General features: G+C 59.3%; 1 protein-coding gene across 2 annotated transcripts; it reads left to right on the plus strand.

Annotated features, from left to right (window-relative positions):
- The first annotated feature begins 1104 nt into the window (after positions 1–1104).
- Positions 1105–20955, plus strand: TANGO6 (transport and golgi organization 6 homolog). Of its 2 annotated transcripts, XM_071440902.1 has the most exons (17): positions 1105–1797; positions 1998–2114; positions 2864–2984; positions 3675–3799; positions 4252–4414; positions 4927–5009; positions 6614–6726; positions 7990–8166; positions 9535–9661; positions 10266–10445; positions 13345–13479; positions 14743–15192; positions 15376–15433; positions 16820–16972; positions 18823–18974; positions 19905–20018; positions 20655–20955. In XM_071440902.1, exons 1-17 carry the CDS (start codon positions 1108–1110, stop codon positions 20829–20831), a joined length of 3135 nt encoding a protein of 1044 aa, XP_071297003.1. In that variant the 5' UTR covers positions 1105–1107; the 3' UTR covers positions 20832–20955. The 2 variants fall into 2 exon arrangements, with proteins under 2 accessions (XP_071297003.1, XP_071297006.1); XM_071440905.1 differs by lacking the exons at positions 18823–18974; positions 19905–20018; positions 20655–20955 and adding an exon at positions 18597–18816.
- Positions 20956–21584: the final 629 nt, after the last annotated feature.

Below are 21584 nucleotides of genomic sequence, written 5' to 3' on the forward strand. Positions count from 1 at the left end.
ATGAGGGGAAAAAGGGTTTCACTGGCGCTCTCCAAAATACCTCATGCTGCCAGCCCCACACAGGCTCAGATCATAAACCTAGTGATGGAGAAGTGCAATGAGGCACTTGATCAACACAGACCAAAGAATGCGCCATCACTGACAATTGTATTTAATACTACTTTGTACAGGCAGAGTTCTATTTTTCTGTACACCAGATTATGGATTGATTCCCTCCTCTGTTATGCCAGGTGTAATTAGCGTGCAGTCATTGAAAGGTGCTTCCCAAAATCAAAGGGCTTTCCCAAAATCCTGACCTTTGTGTTTAGCTGTTGTCACGGTTTGTATTTTTTATCATGGGAAAAGGGTCTAATGCAAGCTGGGAAACCAGCAGTGGCCAAGTGTTGATTGCATGGTTTTTATATAGAATTGAAATAATAAATTGTTTTAAGAAAACCAAACCACTTTTCTCTGTGTGAGGCTCTCCTGGTGCTTGAAGGCTTTACCTGCTGCACAGGTGTGGTGGCCATGGCCCCCTCCACAGGGAGAGCAGAATCACGGAAGGGTTGGAGTTTGAAGAGACCTTATGGATCATTGAACTCCATCCGTCATTGACAGGGACACCTTCGGCTATCCCAGGCTGCTCCAGCCCAGCCTTGGGCACTGCCAGGGATCCAGGGGCAGCCACAGCTGCTCCGGGCAGAATCACGGAAGGGTTAGAGTTTGAAGAGACCGTATGGATCATCCAACTCCACCCATCATGGACAAGGACACCTTCCCCTGTCCCAGGCTGCTCCAAGCCTCAGTGTCCAGCCCGGCCTTGGGCACTGCCAGGGATCCAGGGGCAGCCACAGCTGCTCCGGGCACCTGTGCCAGGGCCTCACTACTCTCAAGTGGAAAGGATTCCTCCCCAGTAGCGCACCCACCCTGTGCGGTGGCAGTGGCAGCCATTTCCCCGGTCCCGTCCCTCACCCTTGTCCCGGTCCCGCCCCCCAAGGCCGCTCTCCGGTCCCGTCCTCCTCCCGTCCCGACCTCCCCAAGATGGCGGCAGCCGGGGGGCTCCGCCCCTCGCGCCCTCCCCAAGATGGCGGGCGGCGACAGCCCCGCCCCTTCCCTGCCCTGCGCAGCATGGCGGCACTGACCGACAGCGCTCCCGACATGGCGGGCGGCGCGCAGCCGGGCCCGGAGCCGGCCTGTGTGCTGGAGGCGCTGGAGCTGCTGCTGGGGCCGCCCGGTGATGGCGACAGTGCTGCCGAGCCCGGCAAGGAGCCCGCCCTGTGCCCGGAGACGCTGCGCAGGAACGCGGCGGCGCTGGAGGAGCGGCTGTCCCGGGCAGCGGGCTGGGCCGCGCTGCGCCAGCTCCGGGCGGCCGTGCTGTGCCGGGCGCCCGCGCTGGCGGCCGGGGCGGCGAGCGCGGAGCCGGGCTGGGCGGCGGCCTGCGGGCTGCTGGCGCTGCTGCTGTGCCTCAAGGAGCGCCTGGCCGCGCTGGCCGCCACCCCCGCCGCCCCCGCCGCTCCCGGGGCGCCGCCGCCGCCCGGCGCCGACACGCTGAGCGTGGGGCAGGAGCGGGCGGTGCGGCGGGCGCTGCGGGCCGCCGTGGGGCTGGGGCTGCTGCCGCACCTGCCGCCGGGGCTCGGGCCGGGGCCGGCGCTGGGGCCGCCGCCCGGCAGCCGCGGGGCCCGGCTGTTCGCCGCCGTGGCCGCGTTGGTGGAGCTGGCCCGGCTGCCGGCGCTGGGCGCCCCTCTGCTCGCCCGGCATCTCCGGCTGCTCCTGTGCGGGCTCTGCGCGCTGGGACACGGCCCCGCCGCCCTCTGCCAGGTCCGTGCCACACTCGCAGCCCGTGTCCCGCTCCCCAGGGCAGGCGTGCGTGTCCCAGCCCGCTCCTCCGGCGGTTCCTCCTGTGTCCCGCCCCATGTCAGAGAAAGAACGGGAGGCACGGAGCCCGCCGAGGGGCTGCCGGGCACCGGCACACCGCCCGGCCCGAGCTGTTCTCAAAGCCCCGGTGTGTTTTGTTCCAGGGTGTTTCGGACGCGGAGCGAGCGCAGTGCCGGGAAGCCCTGGGGGACATCCTGGACCGTGTTTACCAACCGCTGGCCGTGCAGGAGCTGCTCGTCCTGCAGGGACAGCCCAAGCAGGTACCCGGGGCCATCCCCGACACCGGGCTGTCAGCGTCCCTACCCCCCGCGGTTCCCACACGCCGAGGATGCTGCTCTTCTAGGAATGTTCTTAAACCTTCAAAGCCAGTCCCCGAGTGCCGGCGAGGCTGCTGGGTGTGTGGCTTTCCAGCCCTGCTGTGCAGGAGCGGAGTGTGGGCGTGTCAGGGACTGTCATCGCCGCACGTGCCACCTTGGCTTAGCACCCACATCCACCGTGCCCGGCCAAGCACAGCTCCTGCTCCTCCAAACCTCACCCTTCCCACTCAGGGGATGACACAGGGCACCTGCTGCTCTCTGGGGCTGTTCCAAAGCATCCCGGGGAGGAGGAGATGGGGAATCTCTTAAGTGTTGTTTTAGGAAAGTCCCCAGGGAAAAATGCTCTATGATTCTTAATAGAATCATAGAATCCCAGAATGGCTTGGCCTGGAAGGGAACTCAAAGTTCATGTCATTTTACTCTCTATCATGGGTGGGGACACTTTCCACCATCCCAGGTTGCTCCAAGCCCCGTCCAGCCTGGCCTTGGACACTTCCAGAGGTGGAATAGCATGCTAAGCACCTGAGGGCTGACCTCTCATTAATTCCTGATTTGCTTTGTGCTGCTGGATGAAGCAGCAATTCAAAGCCTGTGTGCTGTGCTCTCTGTCAGAGCATGGCTGTTGCCCAGGGGTGGGCTGGGCACAGGTGTGTGCAGGCAGGCTCCTCACCCGCTCCTTTGCTGCCTTGCAGAGGTGCCCGGGGGCAGCTCCGGGCTGGCTGCGGCGGCTCTGCGGGCACCTGCTCTCCGAGAGGCTGCTGAGGCCCAGCGGGGTGCAGGCCGTGGTTCGGGGTGTCTTGGAGGCCACAGACGGTGAGTGGGGGGCTCTGGGCCCCAGCATCACAGATTCAGAGGTGTCTTGAGACAGCTCACCCCAGAAGAGCAGAGCCACAAGAGCTGGGTGTAGGGGCTGGCTCGTGCCAGGCTGAGGTGACGTGGTGTCACACAGACTTTGCCTCTGCACTGAGCTCCCAAACTGCTCTAATTTGGGATACACATATGTTAGAGGGCCACACTGAAAGGCTCCAAGCCTGTTTGTGCCTCGATAGGGTCACACAGTGTGTGTGTCCAGAGTGGGATCAGTCCTGGGGAGTGCCCTGTCCCAGTGTGGTGGGAGCCGTGCTGGGCGCTGGGCTGTGGGAGCTGTAGGGACAGTGAGACCCATCCCATCCCCTGCTCTCCATGTCCTGCCAGGGAAGGAAGCTGTTTCTCTCCACAAGCTGAATCCCACGGTTTTTAGTGCCAAAATCTTGTCTGGCCAACTCCAACCATCCAAGCACAACCTCTCCCCACCTTTTGGCTCACCCACCTGGCTGTAGGAATTGCTTTCCACTATTAGGGCTCTTGCACAGCAATTTTCCCCTTTCTATCCTTAAGTTCATCTGTCTCCTGAAAGAGCAAGAAAAGCTCAAAATCAAAATCCAATTTTTGGCTAGGAGCACCTGGCTTCAGCCAGAGCTGGCCATGGGTTGAGCTGACCCAGGATTTCTGCTGCTGTTGTAGGTGGTGCTGGTGCTGAAGCAGCAGCTCTGGACTGGAGGAAATGTGATGCAGTTGGGAAGATCCTGGCAGCCTGCCCCCAGCAGTGCCTGTCCCTTGAGGACTACTACAGACAGGTGTGCCCCCAGGTAAGTCCCTCATCCCCTCTGCTGGGGAATGTGGAGCCAGCTCTCAGCTTGGAGGGTGCTGGGGCTCTTCCTTTTGCTTCAGTGTGGCCTGGCTCAAGTCAGCACAATGTGAACATGTTTTCCTGGCAGTAGGACGTTTCCACTCTTGAATTTTCTGTGTTTTATTGAAATGCTGGATGATGTTGTCTGATCACATGAGGGACTTGTCACTGTGCTACACAGAGCTCTGTGTGTAGCTCTTGCTTTTAGCCTTTGGCTCTGGGAGTGGTGCAGGCTCCTGGTTTGACCCAGAGAGGTGTCCTGCATGTGTGGGAAGGACACTGGCTCTTCCACACACAGAATGTCATGCCAGCTGCCAGCACAGCAGCACATGGGTGGCTCCTTGGCTGCTGCGAGGCGCCAGGCTGTCCCCTCTGAGGGGTTGCTGATCCTTGTTTCTTTTTCCTTGGCAGATTCTGGACTTGTTGCACGTCCAGGACAAAGTGGCAGCGCGGCAGTTCCAGCGTGTGGCCTCCACCACGGTGCTGAGCATGGCCAGGGAGCAGCCCCAGCTGGCAGAGAGGCACCTGCTGCAGCCCCTGCTGGCCCCGCTGCGCCGCTGCTCCGAGGCTGCAGGTACCCACCTGCACTGGGGAGGGCCCTGGTTCTGCTCCTCACTGGGTTTTGTCATTCCATCGGAGTTTTCTCAGGCCAGGCTGGGGAGTGTGGCAGCCCAGCTCTCTGTGCTGACCCTGTCAGTTTGTCTGGGTACCCCATATTTACCCCTGTTTGAGTGCAGTCGCTGCAGCGTGGGAGCTGAGCAGTTTGGCTCTGCCTGTGCTCCTTGGGAGACTCTCCCAGTCTGACATCCTTGTTCTGGGCTTGCAGACAGGAGCTGCTGGTTCCCCACACAGGCCAGCAGCTCTCTGGGGAATCGTCCATCATGGAGTTGTGGTCTGTGTTGATTTCCGTGTCTCCTTGGGGGTTTACAGCACTGCAGCACAATTAGGATGGCTAATGAGGGCTGCTCTGTTCCCACGGGGAGGGAAGGGAGCTGTGGGAGTGCTTTGGGGTGCAGGGAATGCAGTTCTGCTGCTGGGGGTTCTGGGCTGTTTTGGGGGGCTCATGTGTGTGCCCTTTGCTTTCAGAGCTGGCACTGGAGGATTTGACAGCAGGGGCCATGCTGGTGCCAGAGGCAGAGCTGGGCAGCTGTGTGGAAGATGTGCTCAAGGTACCATGTCTGCTTTGGGTGAGAAAAAGCTGATTTGAGACCTGGTGAGCAGTTCAGTGTGTGTTGGGCCCCACAAACCCCGTCAGTGTCTCCTGCAGTCATGCTCAGTTGTCTGGTCTTCATCTGCAGGAGTACCCCAGCCTCCACATGGGCTGTGCCAGAGCCTCACCACCCTCACAGGGAAGGATTCCTTCCCAGTATCCCATTCAACCCGTCCTCTTAAGGTTGGAAGTTATTGCTCCTTGTCCTGTCACTCTATCCCCTGTCCAAAGTCCCTCTCCAGCCCTCTTGGAGCCCCCTTAGGCACTGTAAGGAGCTCTGAGCTTTCCTTGGAGCCCAGATCTTGGTTCTGGCATTGAGGGATTGGTGAGGTCCATCCTTGTGCTTCCTGTGAAGGATGAGGGCTTTCTGTGGAGGTGTCTCCTGTGCCACCTCCCCTCATAACTCATTTCCTGCCATTGCCCCCAGTAACCCCAGTGCCACACTGCAGGCTCCAGCAGCTTCCTGCTGCACGTTCCAACCCACAAGGACATCTCCACTCCAGGAATTCAAATTTCAGAAGCTGGTGACTTGCTTCCTGGCATGCCCCGAGGCAGGCTAAGCTCTTAAATGCTGGGATTGTTGTGTATTTTCCCAGTAATGATCTGTTGTAACTGGCTGGCAGGCAGAGACTGGTCTGGAGGGCTGCTCCCTCCCAGAGCAGTGCTGGGGGGGTTGGGGTGGGTCCCTCCTTAATGGCAGAGCACTGGGGGCCTGACAGCAGCCAGATTAGTGAGGAGACCCCAGATTTGGGGGGGGTTTCTTGCCTAACAAGTGTCATTTGATGCTTAGTGAGAAACCATCCTTGGGGCTTCATCGGGAGCCTTTGTGTACACAAGGGTCTGGGGAGGAGGAATGGCTCCGTGGGGATTAGCACATGAAAACAGGTCTGTGTGCAGCAGTGCAGCAGGGCAGGGCCCTTGGGGACCATTTCTTACCCTCCTGGGAGGCTGCTGGGTGAGGTGGAGGGGAGGAGCAGGGCTCTGCAGTCACCCTGAGGCCCTATAGCCCCCCCAAGAGCCTCTTCAATGCCCCCAAGAGCCTCTGCAACCCCTCCAGAGCCTCTACAGCATCCTCAGAGCCCCTGCAATACCCCCTGAGCACCAACAGCATCCCCAGAGCCTCTGCAGCCCCCCAGAGCCTGAGCAGCCCAGTGCCTCAGCTCAGCACCCACCAGCCCAGCTGCCCTGCTGGTGACTGATCTCTGTGTTTGAGATTTACAGTCATTCAGTGAAGATTTGCTCATGCCAGGGGACCTGTTGCATCCCTGGGTAAGGCAGGATCTCACTCCTAAGCAGCAGATTTCACAAAAACTGCCTGCAACCTTCCTGTAGCTCGGAGCCCTGCTGTGGTTAAGCAAATTCTTGGAGAAAGATGGTGCTGAAGGCAGGTTTTAATAGGGAATGTGGCATAATCAGGGAAGGCAGCCTCCAGACTGAAGGAGGAGGCTGAGAGCCCTCCACCATCCTCCCTGGCAGCTGCCCTGTGCTCAGACGTGTTCCTGAGCTCCCTCTGCCCGTGCAGGTGTTTGACTCCCCTGGCTGTGCCCCTCTCTCCCTCTGTAGGTGTATGTGGTTGGGAATGACAGCTCGAGCCTGCTGCTGGGATCCCTGCAGCCAGTCCTGGGAGTGGTGTTTTCCCTCTATTCCTTCGCCAGGCAGAATGTGTCATACTTACGGTAAGGGAGGCTTTGTACTCTGTTCCTGCTGGGGTTTCATCTGCTGGGCTCACCCTCCTGCAGCAGCCACGCTCGGGGCACAGGCAGGAGCAGAGAGCCTCCTTCTCACCCCAGAGCACTCTGTTCCAAGCAGGCAGCAACCACAGGCAGGGCACACAGCCTCACTGGCAGCCCATTCTCACGTTAGTTTTTGTTTTCCCTGAAGCCAGGATGTTCTGTGTAGAGCTGAGCGTGCCCTCAGGAGCACAGGGTGGCTCTGCCTAGAGCAGGGATTGTGGTTGTCCATGGATGGAGGTAGTGATGCTGGAAACTGGATGGAGGGATCTACAAATAGCATAAAAACTGGTAAAACAGTTTAAGCACTGCCTCTTGGAAGTACAGGGTCATTCTCCAATCTGGGATCACTCTCCTCTGGTACAGTCCTGGCAGCTGATCCCACACCATGCCCAGCTCCCCGTGACTGGTGTACAGTGGGAAGCACCACGTGTGCCACCCGTGGCAGGGACAGGGGTGACCAGGTGCTGCTGTCCTCTCTCCTTGGTCCCCCCAGGCTTTTCCTGGAGTTAGGACCAGCCTGGTAAAAGCATTCCTGGTGGGGTTGCACAGTGCTCTGGTGACCCTGGCGTGTGGAGGCTTTCCCTAAAAGGTGTGTGTAGACACAGCCTGTGCTGTTTAATATTAAAGGCCTCGTTAATCACTTCAAAGAGCAGCGAGTGCCGTGACAAGCTGTGGGACACGCCAAGCTCACGCTGCTGCTGGGCCAGCAGTCACTGCTTCCTCTGCTAAGGAATTTGGCAGGGATGAGTGAACCCACAGCTGCCTGGAAGTGCTCAGGTTTCCAGACCCCTGGCACGGCCCAGTGCGGCTGCTCCACCTCATTAACCTGCTCTTTCCTTGGCAGGGCTCCCCGTGCCACCTCAGTGCTCCCATCTCCTTCTTCCTCTCCCTTGGCACTGCCACCAGCCCTTGTCACCTCGGCATGAGGCGCAGGCAGGGCGTGCCAAGGGTGTTCACAGTGCTTCCTTGCCAGCCTGAAGTGTGGAGGAACCCAAATCCTTCCATCTGGGAGCGCCAGAAGGGCAGGATGTGCTGCTGATTCCCTTAGAAACAGGCACAAATGCCTTCAGCTGCCAGAGCCAGGAGCTGGAGCATCCCAGGGAGGGCTGCTCCAGAGCACTCCAGTCATGTCCCTCATCCCAAGCCTGTGCAGGGACGGTGCAGTGGGCAGAGCAGTGTCACCACTGGCTCCTTTCCCCCTGGCAGCTCCCCGTGCCAGGACATCCTGCTGTGGTTCCTGGAGAAGGCGGAGCGGGAGCAGGCCCTGGCTGTGCTGGAGGGCCTGGCTGGGCTCAGCAGCCACGTGCCCACCCTGCACCCGCAGTGCCAGCTCCGAGTGGGCAGCGAGGGCGGTGCTGCCGTCGTCGTGCAGGAAACCATCAGGTGAGTGCTGTGGGACAGTCCCCGAGTCACTGGGCACCCAGGGCTTTCCTGGCAGAGAGCCTGGGCAAAGCAGGGGCTGCCAGAGCCATCCCACAGGGTCTCATCCCTTCAGGCTCAGGCAGGTGACACTTCCACAGAGCCAACACAGCCCCCAGGTTTCCTGGACATGTGCAGGGCTCTGACTTCCAGCCACACAAAGCATCACGCTCCACCTGAGCACTGGTGTGCACTGCTGCCTGCTGTGCAGTGTCTGGGAAGGGGATGTGCCTTTCCAATCTCAATACCCCCCAGATTCACCTTCCAGCCTCCAGCCCGAGCCTGTGTGGTGACACAGTGAGCACAGTCCCTCAGGCACAGGTGGCACAGTCACAGCACAGACTGTGGCAGTGCCAGCATCACAGAGCAGCCACGGAGCTCCTCTGGTGTGGGCAGATGGCCTCTGAGGGGAGGCAGAGCTGCCCATGCTGGGAGTTAACTGCAGCCTTTAGTCTGGCTGGGATGTCCAGCAGCAGGAGGCTGGGTTTGAACAGAGGGGCTGTGAGCTGGCAGGGCAGCACTGTGGGCAGGCAGAGGCACAGCTGTGCCCAGGGGTGTGCTGGGAGATGGGGGCACATGCAGCAAAGTCCCCACAAATATGTTTGGTTTGGGTTTTTTTTCAGGCTTTTCCTGATCTAAGTTAGAATTACAGACTGGTTTGGGTTGGAAAAGACCTTAAAGCTCATCTTGTTCTGCCCCATGCCATGGCAGGGACACCTTCCACTGTCTCAGGTTGTTCCAAGTCCCATCCAGCCTGGCCTGGGACACTTCCAAGGATGGGGCAGCCACAGCTGCTCTGGGCAGCCTGTTCCAGGGCCTGCCCACCCTCACAGGGAAGGATTCTTTCCCATTATCCCATCTAACCCACCTCTGGTCAGTGGGAAGCCATTCCCCCTTGTTCTGTCACTCCACACCCTTGCTCAAAGTCCCTCTCCAGCCTTTTTATAAACTTTAGGTACTGCAGGGCCAGAATTAGAAGCAGCTCTGCCTTGCTTAAACTGGGACTACTTTAAACTTGTTCTATACTGGCTCTGCCCATGCCCCTGTTGCCACAGCTCTCCCTAACTTACCCAGCACTAATCATGGTGTTTATGGGCTGGATGAAATGTATGCTTTGGGCTCATGGTTTGTGTTAATGAGTGCAGGTTAGTTAATAAGCAGAGCCCAAATGACCTGGGCAATGTTTGGCTCAGCTGCCTCCAGGCTCTGCTGGGAAGTGCTGGGAAGGAAGGCTTCCAGGGAAATGCAGCCTGGGATTTCACCATGCCCTGGAGTCTGGGTGTCAGGGGGCTCTGGGTGTGTTTGTGCTGGTGATACAGTGACCTGTTCCAGCGATGAAGATGAGGCCCTGTACCAGAAGATCTCCTTGGAGCAGTGCCATGTGGAGAGCTTGGTGGAGCTCCTGTCCCACTGCCAGAAGAGTGGTCTGGCAGGAGACTTCTTCATCCACTGCCTGAAGGTGAGGGCAGCCAGCCCCTGGCTGGGGCATACCTGTGGGAAGGGGTTCTCTGGACAAGCAGAAGGCAAAAGGAGGATCATCCCCTGTGTGTCCTGGGGCATGGCACGTGCTGGAGCAGCCCTGTGTGCTGGGTGGGAAGCCTAGGAGTGGGAGCAGTCCTATCCCTGAAGGGGTTAACCCTCATCCTCCCCCTGGGCTGTTTTAACTACGGGAGCATGTCTGAAGTGTGTTGGAGGCTGGGAATAATCCCTGTTGCTTCCTTGGCTCCAGAAGAGGGGCCCCATACCTGCTTCCTTTGATCTCACTTGGAGCCCCCCACCGTTCCCTGCAGGGTTGGACTGGGATTCTGTGCCCCAGCCCATAGTCCCAGGAGGGGATAGGGATGGGACACCCAGGAGCTGGGGACAGCTCTCAGAAACCTTCATCCAGCAGCTGGAGGGTGGTGGGAGGAGTCACCTGGCATTGCTGGCCCGATGTTTAACCCTTCCCTTCCCTTCCCTTCCCTTCCCTTCCCTTCCCTTCCCTTCCCTTCCCTTCCCTTCCCTTCCCTTCCCTTCCCTTCCCTTCCCTTCCCTTCCCTTCCCTTCCCTTCCCTTCCCGGCAGGAGCTGACTCAGGTGGCTGCGGAGGATGAGGAGGCTCCAAACCCAGCTGTGGAGCCTGGAGGGAGTTTGCTGGAGCTGGAGCAGGACCAGGCCAGGCAGGGGAGGAAGCTGCTGGTCCTGCAGCTGGTGGCCGCACTGTGCCAGGGCGTCTCGGACACCGTGTTCACTGACATTGTGCAGGTTGGTGGTGCAAAGCCTGGGGGCATCAAATGAACACTGCCAGGAGCAAAGGCTGAACACTGAACACTGCCAGGAGCAAAGGCTGAAGGAGCTGGGATTACTCAGCCTGGAGAAGAGAAGGGTCCAGAGTGACCTTCAGAGAAACTTCCAGTCCTTAAAGGAGCTCCCAGAGAGCTGGAGAGGGACTTTATACAAGGAGGTGACAGGACAAAGGGGAATGGCTTCCCCCTAACAGAGGGCAGGGTTAGAAGGGGTACAGTGAAGAAATTCCTCCCTGTGAGCGTGGTGAGGCCCTGGCACAGGCTGCCCAGAGAAGCTGTGGCTGTGTCATCCCTGGAAGTACCCAAGGCCAGGTTGGATGGGAGCAACCTGGTTGGCATAACTGTGCTCCTGTATTCATGAGTGAGCAGTGCCAAATTTATGAAATATTGTCATTTCAAAGGCCACTGGTGCCCCTTGGTCCCAAAAAGGATATTTACAATCTTTCCCCCTGAGCGTGCCCTGGATGGGGTTGGTGGGGAAGGCAGCCTGGCACTCCCCTCTGGATGCCCTGCAGATCCCTGCAGATCCTGTGGCTTTTGGCTTCCTCGTGCTGTGTTTTATTGCTGTTTTCCCCAGTGCCCCGGCCATGCCAGCTCCCCGTGCTGCCTTGGGCAGGGCTCAGGCAGGTTTCCTCACGTTTCCTTTGGGACAAAGGAGCCTTTGTGTGCTCGGCAGCAGAGGGGACACAGCCAGCCCAGCTTTGTCCCCACCTGCCTCCATCACACCCACCCGCCGGGCCCAGAGACACTGGGAAATGGGGAAGGGCTTTGCCAGGGTCCGGCCAGGAGTCTGGGATGAAAACCCACCACCAAAGAAATGCAGACAAAAAATCCATTATCCTCCTGCCTGGGGTTGTGTTTCAGCGAGGCCCCGGGCTGGGACAGGGACAGGCTTTGAGCAGGTTCTGCACTCTGGGGTTCCCTGGGGTGTTTGGGGGGCCCTAATGGGGTGGGAGCAAGTGGGGTCCATCCTTCCAAAGCTGGAGCCCAGGAGCAGCAGCTGCTGTGCCCCCCCAGCTGCACATTTATTTTATTTACGTGTTCTCCTCCATAACCAAGGTCAACTTGATTTCCTCACTGCACCAAGGATTCTCTCCTCCTGCCTGAGACACAACTGTGCCCCAGTGTTTTATTTTTCCTTTTTTTATCCCTCCCACTTTAAAATGTTTTTTTTTCTAGATTATTTTTTAAGTTTTCATTTTTCTCAGTTGCAATCTACTGTTATTTATTCAGAATTTTCCTTTTTTAAAAAATATTAAATATAACTTCAACCTCCTCCAGCTCGTGTATCACCATGTTGTGAGAGCAAATATTCCAATTTTTTTTTTTTTTTTACTTATTTGCTGTTTGATGGAATTTCTTCTCTGGAATAATTATCCCAACAGGTACCTAAGCCTTTTCTGCAGCCTTTAGCAAGCCTTTTCCCACAGCCTCCCTCCTTGCTTAAGGGATGTGCTTAAGGAATCTGGCAGCTGAGGAGGAAATCCTGCCTGCACCCAATGCCCTGGGGGTGGAAGTTTGGAAATTGGTGCAAGAGGAGCTTGTTGCCCTCATACTTTGTTTTCTGAAAGAGGAACACAATAGTTCCTCCTCTGTTGCAACACACCTGTTAGGTAGGAGTGACCCTGATCCAAACCCTTTCCAGGTTTGTCTGGGAGAAGATAAGGCATGGGGAACATCAACTCCCTCATTTCAGGATCTGTTAGGAAGGCAGGAAACCTGTGGGATCAGAGGTGTTGGTGCCAAGTGTGGAGAAGGCCAATGCCAACCAGGCAGGATCGTTACATGTGGAATAAAAATATTGTGGGAAAAATCCCAAAGTAAGTGAGAACACAGGAAATGGCTCTGGCTGGAGTGTCAGCTGTGCAGGATAAGGGGGAGGCTGGTGTGGAGGATTGTAGACAGGGGCTGGAGCTCCTTGGCTCTGGGATTTCCAAGCCTTCACCTAGGGCACTTCCATACAGACCCACCTTGAGCTCCCCTTTGGGACTATCCCAGCTTCCATCCCATGGTGGAGCCAGGCAGGAGGCAGGGATGGAGCTGGGATCCCTCTGTTCCTCCAGCCCCAGGGGGGCTTCTGCTGCTGAGAGACCCCACCAGTTTGACCATCACCTTGTCCCAGTTGTGGTCATGACTTGACTGAGCCCACACTGGGATTGGGGCGGCAGCAACAGGAGGAAAATGGGAAGGGTTTCACAGAATTACAGAATCACAGAATATTCTGAATTAGAAGGGACCCACAGGGATCATTGAGTCCAACTCCTGGCCCTGCATGGACACCCCAATAATGCAACCCTGTGCATCCCTGAGAGCAGGGTCTGAACACTCCTTGAATTTGTGTGGGATTGTGCAGGGGAGCTGTGTGGGATGGGGGACTCGTTTGTGTGGGGTTGTGCAGGGGAGCTGTGTGGGATGGGGGTGCTCGTTTGTGTGGGGTTGTGCTCAGAGCTGTGTGGGATGGGGTGCTTGTTTGTGTGGGGTTGTGCTCAGAGCTGTGTGGGATGGGGGACTCGTTTGTGTGGGGTTGTGCTCAGAGCTGTGTGGGATGGGGGTACTCGTTTGTGTGGGGTTGTGCTCAGAGTTCTGTGGGATGGGGGTGCTCGTTTGTGTGGGGTTGTGCTCAGAGCTGTGTGGGTTGGGGTGCTCGTTTGTGTGGGGTTGTGCTCAGAGCTGTGTGGGATGGGGGTGCTCGTTTGTGTGGGGTTGTGCTCAGAGCTGTGTGGGAGGAGGGACTCGTTTGTGTGGAACTGTGCTCAGAGCCGTGTGTGACAGGGACGCTCGGCTGGGCTCAGAGGCAGCAGGAGCTGCAGGGGGCTGCCCTGGGCTGTCCCTGCTGCTGATGGCCGTTCCCTTGGCAGGTGCAGCAGTTCCTGGCAGCCGTGCTGCAGCGGGCCTGTGCCCACCCTGCGCGGGGCCCGGGCGCGGCGGCCGAGGCGCAGACCCTCGCCATGGCCATGGGGCTCGTGGCCGCTGTGCTCGGCGGGGCCGTCCAGGTGAGGGAGAGGACCGGGGGGTGTGGGGTGGGGGCTGGCACTGCCGTGGACAGCTGAGGGTGCAGTGGCACAGCTGGGCTGGCTCGGAGTCACAGCCTGTAAATGCATCTGGAGACATAGATACATAATTATTTTCCTTGGGGCAGTGCCAGGGTGCTGACCAAGGATTCAGTCAGAGCAGGATACCCCCAAAGAGCCCAATTAACTAATTTATTATCTCTCCTAAAAAGGCACTGTCAGAACGGTGCAGTCACATACAGCATCTTTAAATACCAGCACTGCACCCTCTGCATCCCCACACGGTCACAGACTCTGGCTGCAGAGCATTGTGAACTTCCCATGTGGGCTGTACCCTTGAAAATCCCCTTATACTTTTATATTTACATTTTATACATATTTATATTGTTATTTATATCTCTCAATTACCTTGTAATACCTATATATATATATGAGCTCTGTGTCACTCAGTGGAGCTGCCATGGGGAACAATGGCATGTCCATTAACGTGCTGCCATCACTGAGCTGCTGGGGTTGTTTCATCCCTGGATTTGCCCTAAGGAAGATCCAGCTGTTAACAGAAAAAGATTATTTATTGTCTCTTATTGCTAAATTTCTAATACTGGGAAAAGAACTGTAGTTGAAGAGAAGTTAAAGCCAGAGTCTTGTGGCTGCAGTGGGCCCCTCCCAGGCGAGTTCCTGCTCCCACTTTTGTGTTAATGGGAGTGACATAATTTGGAAAATGGAATGTGAAAGGTTTTGGAAGGAGCTGCAGAACTGTTTGGGTTTCAGCAGGCGAGAGGTTTTATGCAATCATCCAAAATCTCTGCTAAAGCACCCTTTTTCAGGCCTCACATCCCAGATTTTAGCAGTTAAATCCAGGTTAGGGCAAGAGCTTCTCCAGCTCAGGACAGGTCATGGCTGCTGTGCTGGGAGCATCCTTCCAGGCAGGACCAATGGCAAGTCTGGCACTGAATTTGTGTGGAATTGTGCTGGAGAGCTGGTGGGAGGGATGTCCCTGGTTTGGTCCCCATACCCAGACCCTGCTGTTCTTCAGGTTCATGTGCTTCCCACCTTCTCCCATGGCTGCTGCCAGGGCTGGGATTGGCGCTGGGTTGAGAGGAGCTCACGGTGCCCAGAGCCCAGCTCCTGACCTGGGGCTGGGGCTCTGGGGCTCCTCACCCCCATGCCCACCCTCCGGGGAGCATGCCAGGGTGTGACCCTCGTTCCATTGCTAACAGCCAGCGCTGCTCCTCTCCCTGCCAGCTGAAATCCAGCGATTTCGCGGTGCTGAAGCGCCTGGTGCCGCTGCTGGAGGAGCTGTCCCGCACCTACCCTGAGCCCCTCACCCAGGAGCTGGCCTCGGACCTGCGCATCGCCATCCTCACCCACGGCGCCTGCTCGCCCGGCACGCTGGGCACCGCTGCCCAGGGCCTGCTGGGCCGGGAGCCTGGCCCGGCAGCACGGAGCCCTGCTGGCAGCGCCCCCAGCCCCTCAGCTCATGGGGACAGCAGCACGGGGCAGAGCAGGGGCCGTGGGCCCGGGGCCTCTCCAGCCCCACGAGCCAACAGCCCGGCCCCGGGGGGGCTGCAGGAGCTGCTGGTGTCAGCCTGCGACCCCCAGCCCCCCGGCCGGGCAGCTGCCCTGCGCCGCCTCGCCAGCCTGGTCACCCAGAGGGATCCAGAGGCCATTCGGCTTCAGGAGAAGCTGCTGCAGGTACCGGGCTCCTGCTGAGGCCCCTGTCCTTGCCTTGGTCCCTGTCCCCTGCTGTGTGCCCCACCAGAGGCAGAGCTGGTGCTGAACAGGCCATCAGGCTGGAGATGGTCACCATTATTGGAGCCCTCTGGCCTTGCTGGCCCAGCCCAGGGTCACTGCTGATGGCACTTCCCTTCCTTCCAGGTGTTCCTGGAGAATGTGCAGCACGAGGATGCCTTTGTCTACCTCTCAGCCATCCAAGGTGAGCAGTGCCTGTCCGGGCGAGTGCCAGCCCTTTGTCAGGGAAGGTTTGTGCTGTGCCCTGGGATTGGAGAGCAGCAGAACCATGGCCAGGCTGAGGGCTCGGCATCTCCTGCCCTCCCAGATTGTGGCTTTGTGCTGTTCCATCAAGCCTGGGGCCACATGTGGGCTCCATGCTGAGTTCCTGAAGCTGGAGACGTCATCTCCCAGTCATTGTTACTCCCTGGAGCTGGTCACCATCCCTGTGCCAGGTCTGTGCCACAGGCTGGGGCTGCAGTTCCACTACAGTGTGGGCACAGCCCCAGCACCCACAGAGGGGTCTGTTCAGCTGAGGCTGGCAGAGGACCAGGAGGTGGGGGACCCACTGGTGCTCCCTGAGGGCTCTGCCAAGGTGGCAGCTGCTGAGTACTCACAACCCTTCCTAGGAAACCCTCAGGTCAGTGCTTGCCCCAGCACGCTGGGCACAGCCCCACAGCACTGGCTGTCCGTGGGATTGCAGGCAGGTGTTTCTGCAGCAGTGACTGTGTATCCTGGGTGACAGTGGATGGTCACAGTGCCCTGGGTTCCGTGGAAGGGATGTGCCATTCCCCTGGCCCACAGCCATGCTGGCACTGCTGCCGTTGGGTTGGTAACCTTTGGCAGCAGCTGGGAAAGGAGTTCATGCCGTGCTTCCCAGTGCCTGTACGGTCTTGAGAGGGCCGGGCCTGTCCTTGCCCGGGGCTGGAGCACAAAGGCTGTAACGTGCAGTGATTAACGCTGCTGCAGCTGCCGTGATTAACCCTGGTGCGGTTCCTGCAGCACTGACTCACCGGCACCTGTGCCCTGCCGAGCCCTGCCGTGCCAAGCACAGGCCTGGGGGCCATGCCAGATGGGTCCCCATATCCCACTTGCTCCCTGTCACAGCAGCAAGGCTGGGGCTGAGCCAGGGGTTGTGGCACCGCTGGGTTTCATGGAGCCAGTCTCCAGTGGCGTAGTCCTGATGTGCTGGACATCACACCCGGAATCCTGGGGTCAGTTTTGGGCCCCTCGTGACAAGACAGTCATTGAGGGGCTGCAGTGTGTTCAGGGGAGGGGGAGAAGGGTCTGATCCCTGCATCTGGGATCTGGTCTCTCGTCAGCCCCAGGGAGATGCAGCGGGCATGCAGCACGCACTGGCTCCTGCTCCCAGTCCTGGCCAGGTAAATGCAGCAGGGACAGAGACACGCTGGCACCGTGTGCTGATGGCCAAGAGCTGGGAGCAGCGACCAGACCCAAGCATTGGCTGCAGTGCCCAGCTGGCCCCAGTGCAGCAAATCCTCACTGGCTCAAAGGGCATACCCAGCAGCAGTGAATGGACACCTGCTGCCAGCTGCTAAATTACTGATTTTCCAGCTTTTCTTCCCTGCAGGCGTTGCCCTGCTCTCCAGTGAGTATCCAGAGCGGATTCTGCCCGTCCTGCTGGCACAGTACGAGCGCCCAGCACAGGGCAAAGAGGACACCATGGCTGCTGTCACCAGGATGAAGCTGGGCGAGGTGCTGATGCGTGTCACCCGGGCACTGGGTGAGTCCCTGGCCGTGGGCATGGCACTGCCCGCTGCCAGCAGCCAGAGCACTGCTCAGCCTCACCATTACCAGGGGGAAAGCCACAGGGGACTTTTGTTGTCAGAAGGTGAGCAGGGTCTGAAAGCCCAAGAGAAGCTGGCAGGGGTTTGGCAGGAGCAGGATGAGGGGTCCTGCCAGCAGCCCACCATCCCCTCGGTCGGCAGCACCGGGCTTGGAGACTGCCGGGAAGCGCCCAGACACGCCGGGCTCAGAGGTAGAAGCTGGATGATGCCTTTCTGGCATCTGCTGTTGGGACACGTCCTAAAATGCCTTGTCTGACTCTGTGGAGGAGGCCTGGCCAGCAGGAGCACACAGCTGGAGCTGTACATGGCCAGGGAGGTGGCAGCCAGTGTCTGTGGTGCTGGGGCAGCCAGGCAGAGCTCCCTGGTCACTGGGTGGGCACTCTGTGCCTCGGCTGGGCATGCCCCTGCAGGGCCAGGACCCCCTGAGTCCTGGGACTGTGACTCTCCTGTGGCCTGTGCCACATTCCCTGGCACCAGTGGCATCCCTGGGCTGTGCCAGCTGTGGCATCAGTGCCAGGCTGTGCCACCGTCCATCCTCACTGCTGGGATGGGTTCAGGGCAGCAGAGCCCCTCAGTCCCAGACCTCCCCAGGCAGTGTCCAAGTGTCTGGTTGGGTGCAGGTTGTCCCTGTAAGCTGCCCCAGGGACGGTGGCACGTCCTGCCCTGGCTCTCCCCGCGGTGCCGCGGGAGCTGCTCCGGCGCGTCCCGGCTCGCCGGCGTATTTATAGAACAAATTGCACCAGGTTGTTCCTGTTGCAAAGCTTCAGCATCTGAGAGCAAGGATTTATCCAGCACTTCCAGGATCACCCCTCAGCTCTCTGTGGCTCTGAGCTCTCCTGCTATGCCAAGAGACCGTCATGCCTCGCTCCTGCCCTGTGCCCAGCCCGGTTTTCTGTCCCACTGGAGTGGCTTTCCCTATCTAGGAGGGGAAAGGAAGTGTTGCATGCCCCTTCTGTTGCCATCTGGCACAGAGGCTGGTGCACTGCTGGCTGTGGAGGGGATCCCACTCAGAGCACCCTGCACTGCTCATACTGCTGTAATTCTGAGCCCTGGGATGCAGGCACAGAGCATGAGACATTCCCAGCAAGTCCTTGGCATTACAGGGCTGCCCTGTGCTCCCCCACCCTGTGCCAGTCCCCAGCCTGAGCCCCCACATGCAGGGTGATAGGGGCCTCCACTGCCCCAAGGATCATTCCTGTCCCCACACCCTGGGACGTCCCAAGGCATCCACCCCAGTGCCTCCATCTGCTGCAGGACACCATTGTCCAAGGAGTTTCCAGAGCTTGAGAGAGCTGGAAAAACAGAATTTACAGGCCAGCTGGCCTTCTGGAGCTTTCTTTTCAGCCCTCAAGGCCCTGCCTGGTAGGAGGTGTGTCCACACCGTGGGGCACACAGCTGCTGCGGGATGACCACGCTCCTGGGATGGTTGTGGATGCTGAGCACGGGCATGAGCTCTCATTAGCAGCTCACACATCCACAGCACCTCTGTGTGCTAATTGGGGCAGGGGATTGGGTCTGGATGATGCCAGAAATTGAGATTCACACTTGGTGTGTTTGCAGGACCATGAGTGACCCCATGGGAGGACTGGAATGTGCCAAAGAGCCCCAGGTTCTGTGACACGGGGTGTGTGCTGAGGGGCACAAGCCACACTCCAGATGTTGCATCCAGCTGTTCAGTGGTGCTGCAAGGCAGATGCCCCACCCATCTGTTCCCAACGGAGCCAGGGCTTTGGCAGGCAGGGGGGGCCTTTCCCTGCTGGTGACACGGGCTCTGCTCTCCTGGCAGGGGACATGGTGTTCCGGCACCGGGAGCCGCTGATCCGCGCCTTCCTGCGGGGTGCCCGCGATCCCGACGGAGCCCTGCGGGCCAGCAGCCTCTCCAACCTGGGCGAGCTCTGCCAGCACCTGGGCTTCCAGCTGGGATCCATCATCCAGGAGGTACCGGCCCCATCCTGACCCTCACCCTGCCTGGGGAGCGTTCTCCTTAACGAGCGCATTTGTTAGCACATGGTTGGGCTGCTGAGGATGTGGAAATGGGACATTTCCATATGGAAACGGGACATTTCCATTAAGGACATGAGTGATAATTGCTGATATTGTGGAGTATAAAAGTCATGGGGCCTGAAGCAAACACTAGGGAGGTTCTATCTAGCCTTCTAGCCCTGATTTTTAGGTGCCTGCTCCACCCGTGGCAGCCATTGCCAGAGGAGACCTGGGGGCACAAGCGGTGCCTGCCAGAGACACCTCCCGCTTAATGACACCTTGTTACTCTCCCGTTATCTTAATTATCATTATCGGTATCATCAGTATCGGGAGCTGGCCCTCACCCGCCCCGGCTGCAGGCTGTGGCTGAGATTTGGCTTCGGGAGCTGCTGGGAGATCCCAGTGGGGTGAGCCCGACACCAGGGGCCCAGCAGCCCTGGAGGCGATCGGTCTGTGCCCCACGGGAGCCAGGGCTTCACACCCCCGCCCCCTCCGGTGCTCCTGGAGTGAGACACCGTGGATTTGGCAGCGGGGCTGCTCCGTTACTGCTCGGCACCGGTGGATCCCGGCAGTTGATGTGATGCCAGTGAGCCACACGCTGCTATTTTGGGAAGGTGCGAGCTCTGCTAATTCTCCCGGCTGTCACTGCCGGGATTTAATTAGATTCCTTTGGCTCTGCCTGATTTTTATACAGACTCTTATCCATCTTCCTGAGGCATCCATGTGCCGCCTGGCCCTGGGGGGAGCTGCTGGGAGCCTGCACCCAACAGGGCACGAGGGTCCCATCCTCGTTCTTGGGCCATTGCCAGCGCGTCAGTGGCTGCTCCGATGGGATCCCCTGCATCTCTCAGCCCCTGGTGATGCCCCCCTGCCCTGTCCCCACAGGTCACCTGCTGTGTGACAGCCATAGCCCGGACAGACCCCGAGGCTGAAGTGCGAAGAGCTGCTGTGCACGTGGTGGTGCTGCTGCTACGGGGGCTGAGTGAGAAGGTCACTGAGGTGGGTCAGCCCCTGCCTGTCCCTGGGGCAGGGACAGCCCCCAAGGGGCTCCTGGGCACACCTTGGGGAGGGCCTGTGCTCTGTAGGGGCTGCAGGGCTCATTCCCAAGCGGCTTCCAGGGAAAGTCCCAAGGGACTGAGATGCCCAGTTTGGGCATCCCCCACTAAAGGGTTCCCTCAACAGATCCTGGGGAAGGGGGGCTTTGTGGGGGTGTCCCTCTGAGCTGCTGGGCTGTGCCATGGACAGTGCCACGCCATGCTGGGGCAGTGCCAGCTCTTGGGAGCTGTGGGAGTTGTTCATCACTGATTTGACTTGGAAATGCCCGGATTTTCCACCACTGTGGCCTCCCTCCGCAGTTCCCAGTAACAAGCGTGTTGGGACTCAGCTCCCGTGGGGGAAACAGCCAGTTCCCCAGGGGAATCCCCGCAGCCGGGATCCCGACATGCCCCCGTGGCCCTGGGCTGAAGGATCACCACAGTGTGCTGCTGCTGCCGTGTGGGGAAACTGAGTCACGGGGGGGCCGGGGCTGCGCTGGCGGTGGCCGCGGTCGGTGCCCCGGGGGAAGGGGCAGTCCCAGCCTGCCGGGACTCGCCGAGGGGCGGTGCTGAGGCCGACCCTGCCCCGTGCCGTGCCCAGGTGCTGCGGGACGTGCTGCGGGACCTGTACCGCCTGCTGAAGCACGTGGCCACGGCGGAGCGCGACGCCGCCACGGTGCTGCACGCACAGCTGGCACTGGAGGAGCTGGACAGCGCCATGAGGAGGGTCCTGTTCCCCCCACAGACCCTGGAGAAGAAGATCGTGGTGCTGCCATAGTGGGGCTGAGCCCCTGGCAATGAACTGCTCCTCTCTGGGGTCTGCAGGATGCCGCTGGCGGTGTCGGGTGGGAGGGGAACCTCGCTGGGACGGGGTGTGGGATTAAACTGAGACATGCTAATAATCCCTGTGTCCGTGGCGTCTGTGGGGCCGGGCAAAGCTCGTGGGTGCCATCGTGGTCATGCCCCAGACCCTGTAACACCCCCAGGGTGAGCCCTGAGTTGGGCAAGCAGCCTGAGCCAGTGCTTCAGGCTCCCTTTGGCTAGGCAGCACCAAATGTGTGGCTGTCCCCGAGGGGAGTCCAGAGGGAGGGGGGCTCTGCTGTCTGCACCCCCAGAGTGGAGTTCTGTGGCCCTCCCTGGCACTGTACTCACACCACAAGATTGCTGAAGAGTTTGGAGGCTCCCTCACCACAGGGTCTGAGGATGGGCCCCTCTGGTGTGGCACCAAGAACCCCTCCATGCTCAGGAGGAGCTAAGAGACCCTGCAGGGTACCTGGCTGGGACCACCACTCACCACTGCGTGCTCAGGGATACCCCAACATCAGAGTCACCTCCTCCCTCCAGGCAGGGCAGTCCCCATGAGTGCTGCAGCACCAAGGGCCCCATTCCTGCACCAGAAGCTGCTGCACACCCACAGTGTGGGAGGAGCAGAGTCCTCAGGGACCCAGCTTGGTGGCCCCTTGCTCCCCTGGCAGCCCAGCCCCACTGTGCACAGCCCCATTTCCCACCTGCCCTGTGTCCTGCCAGGTGT

The sequence above is a fragment of the Agelaius tricolor genome, unplaced genomic scaffold (genome assembly GCF_023055355.1).
Source record: "Agelaius tricolor isolate 1412-34295 unplaced genomic scaffold, bAgeTri1.0.p SCAF_15, whole genome shotgun sequence".
Classification (NCBI taxonomy): domain Eukaryota; kingdom Metazoa; phylum Chordata; class Aves; order Passeriformes; family Icteridae; genus Agelaius; species Agelaius tricolor.

What these genes read in the sequence shown, in the direction of transcription:
- TANGO6 (XM_071440902.1), top strand. Translation starts at nt 1,108, where the DNA reads ATGGCGGCACTGACCGACAGCGCTCCCGACATGGCGGGCGGCGCGCAG. An exon ending in GCCCCGCCGCCCTCTGCCAG is followed by an intron (nt 1,798 to 1,997) that starts GTCCGTGCCACA and finishes GTTTTGTTCCAG; the next exon opens with GGTGTTTCGGACGCGGAGCG. An exon ending in ACAGACAGGTGTGCCCCCAG is followed by an intron (nt 3,800 to 4,251) that starts GTAAGTCCCTCA and finishes TTTCCTTGGCAG; the next exon opens with ATTCTGGACTTGTTGCACGT.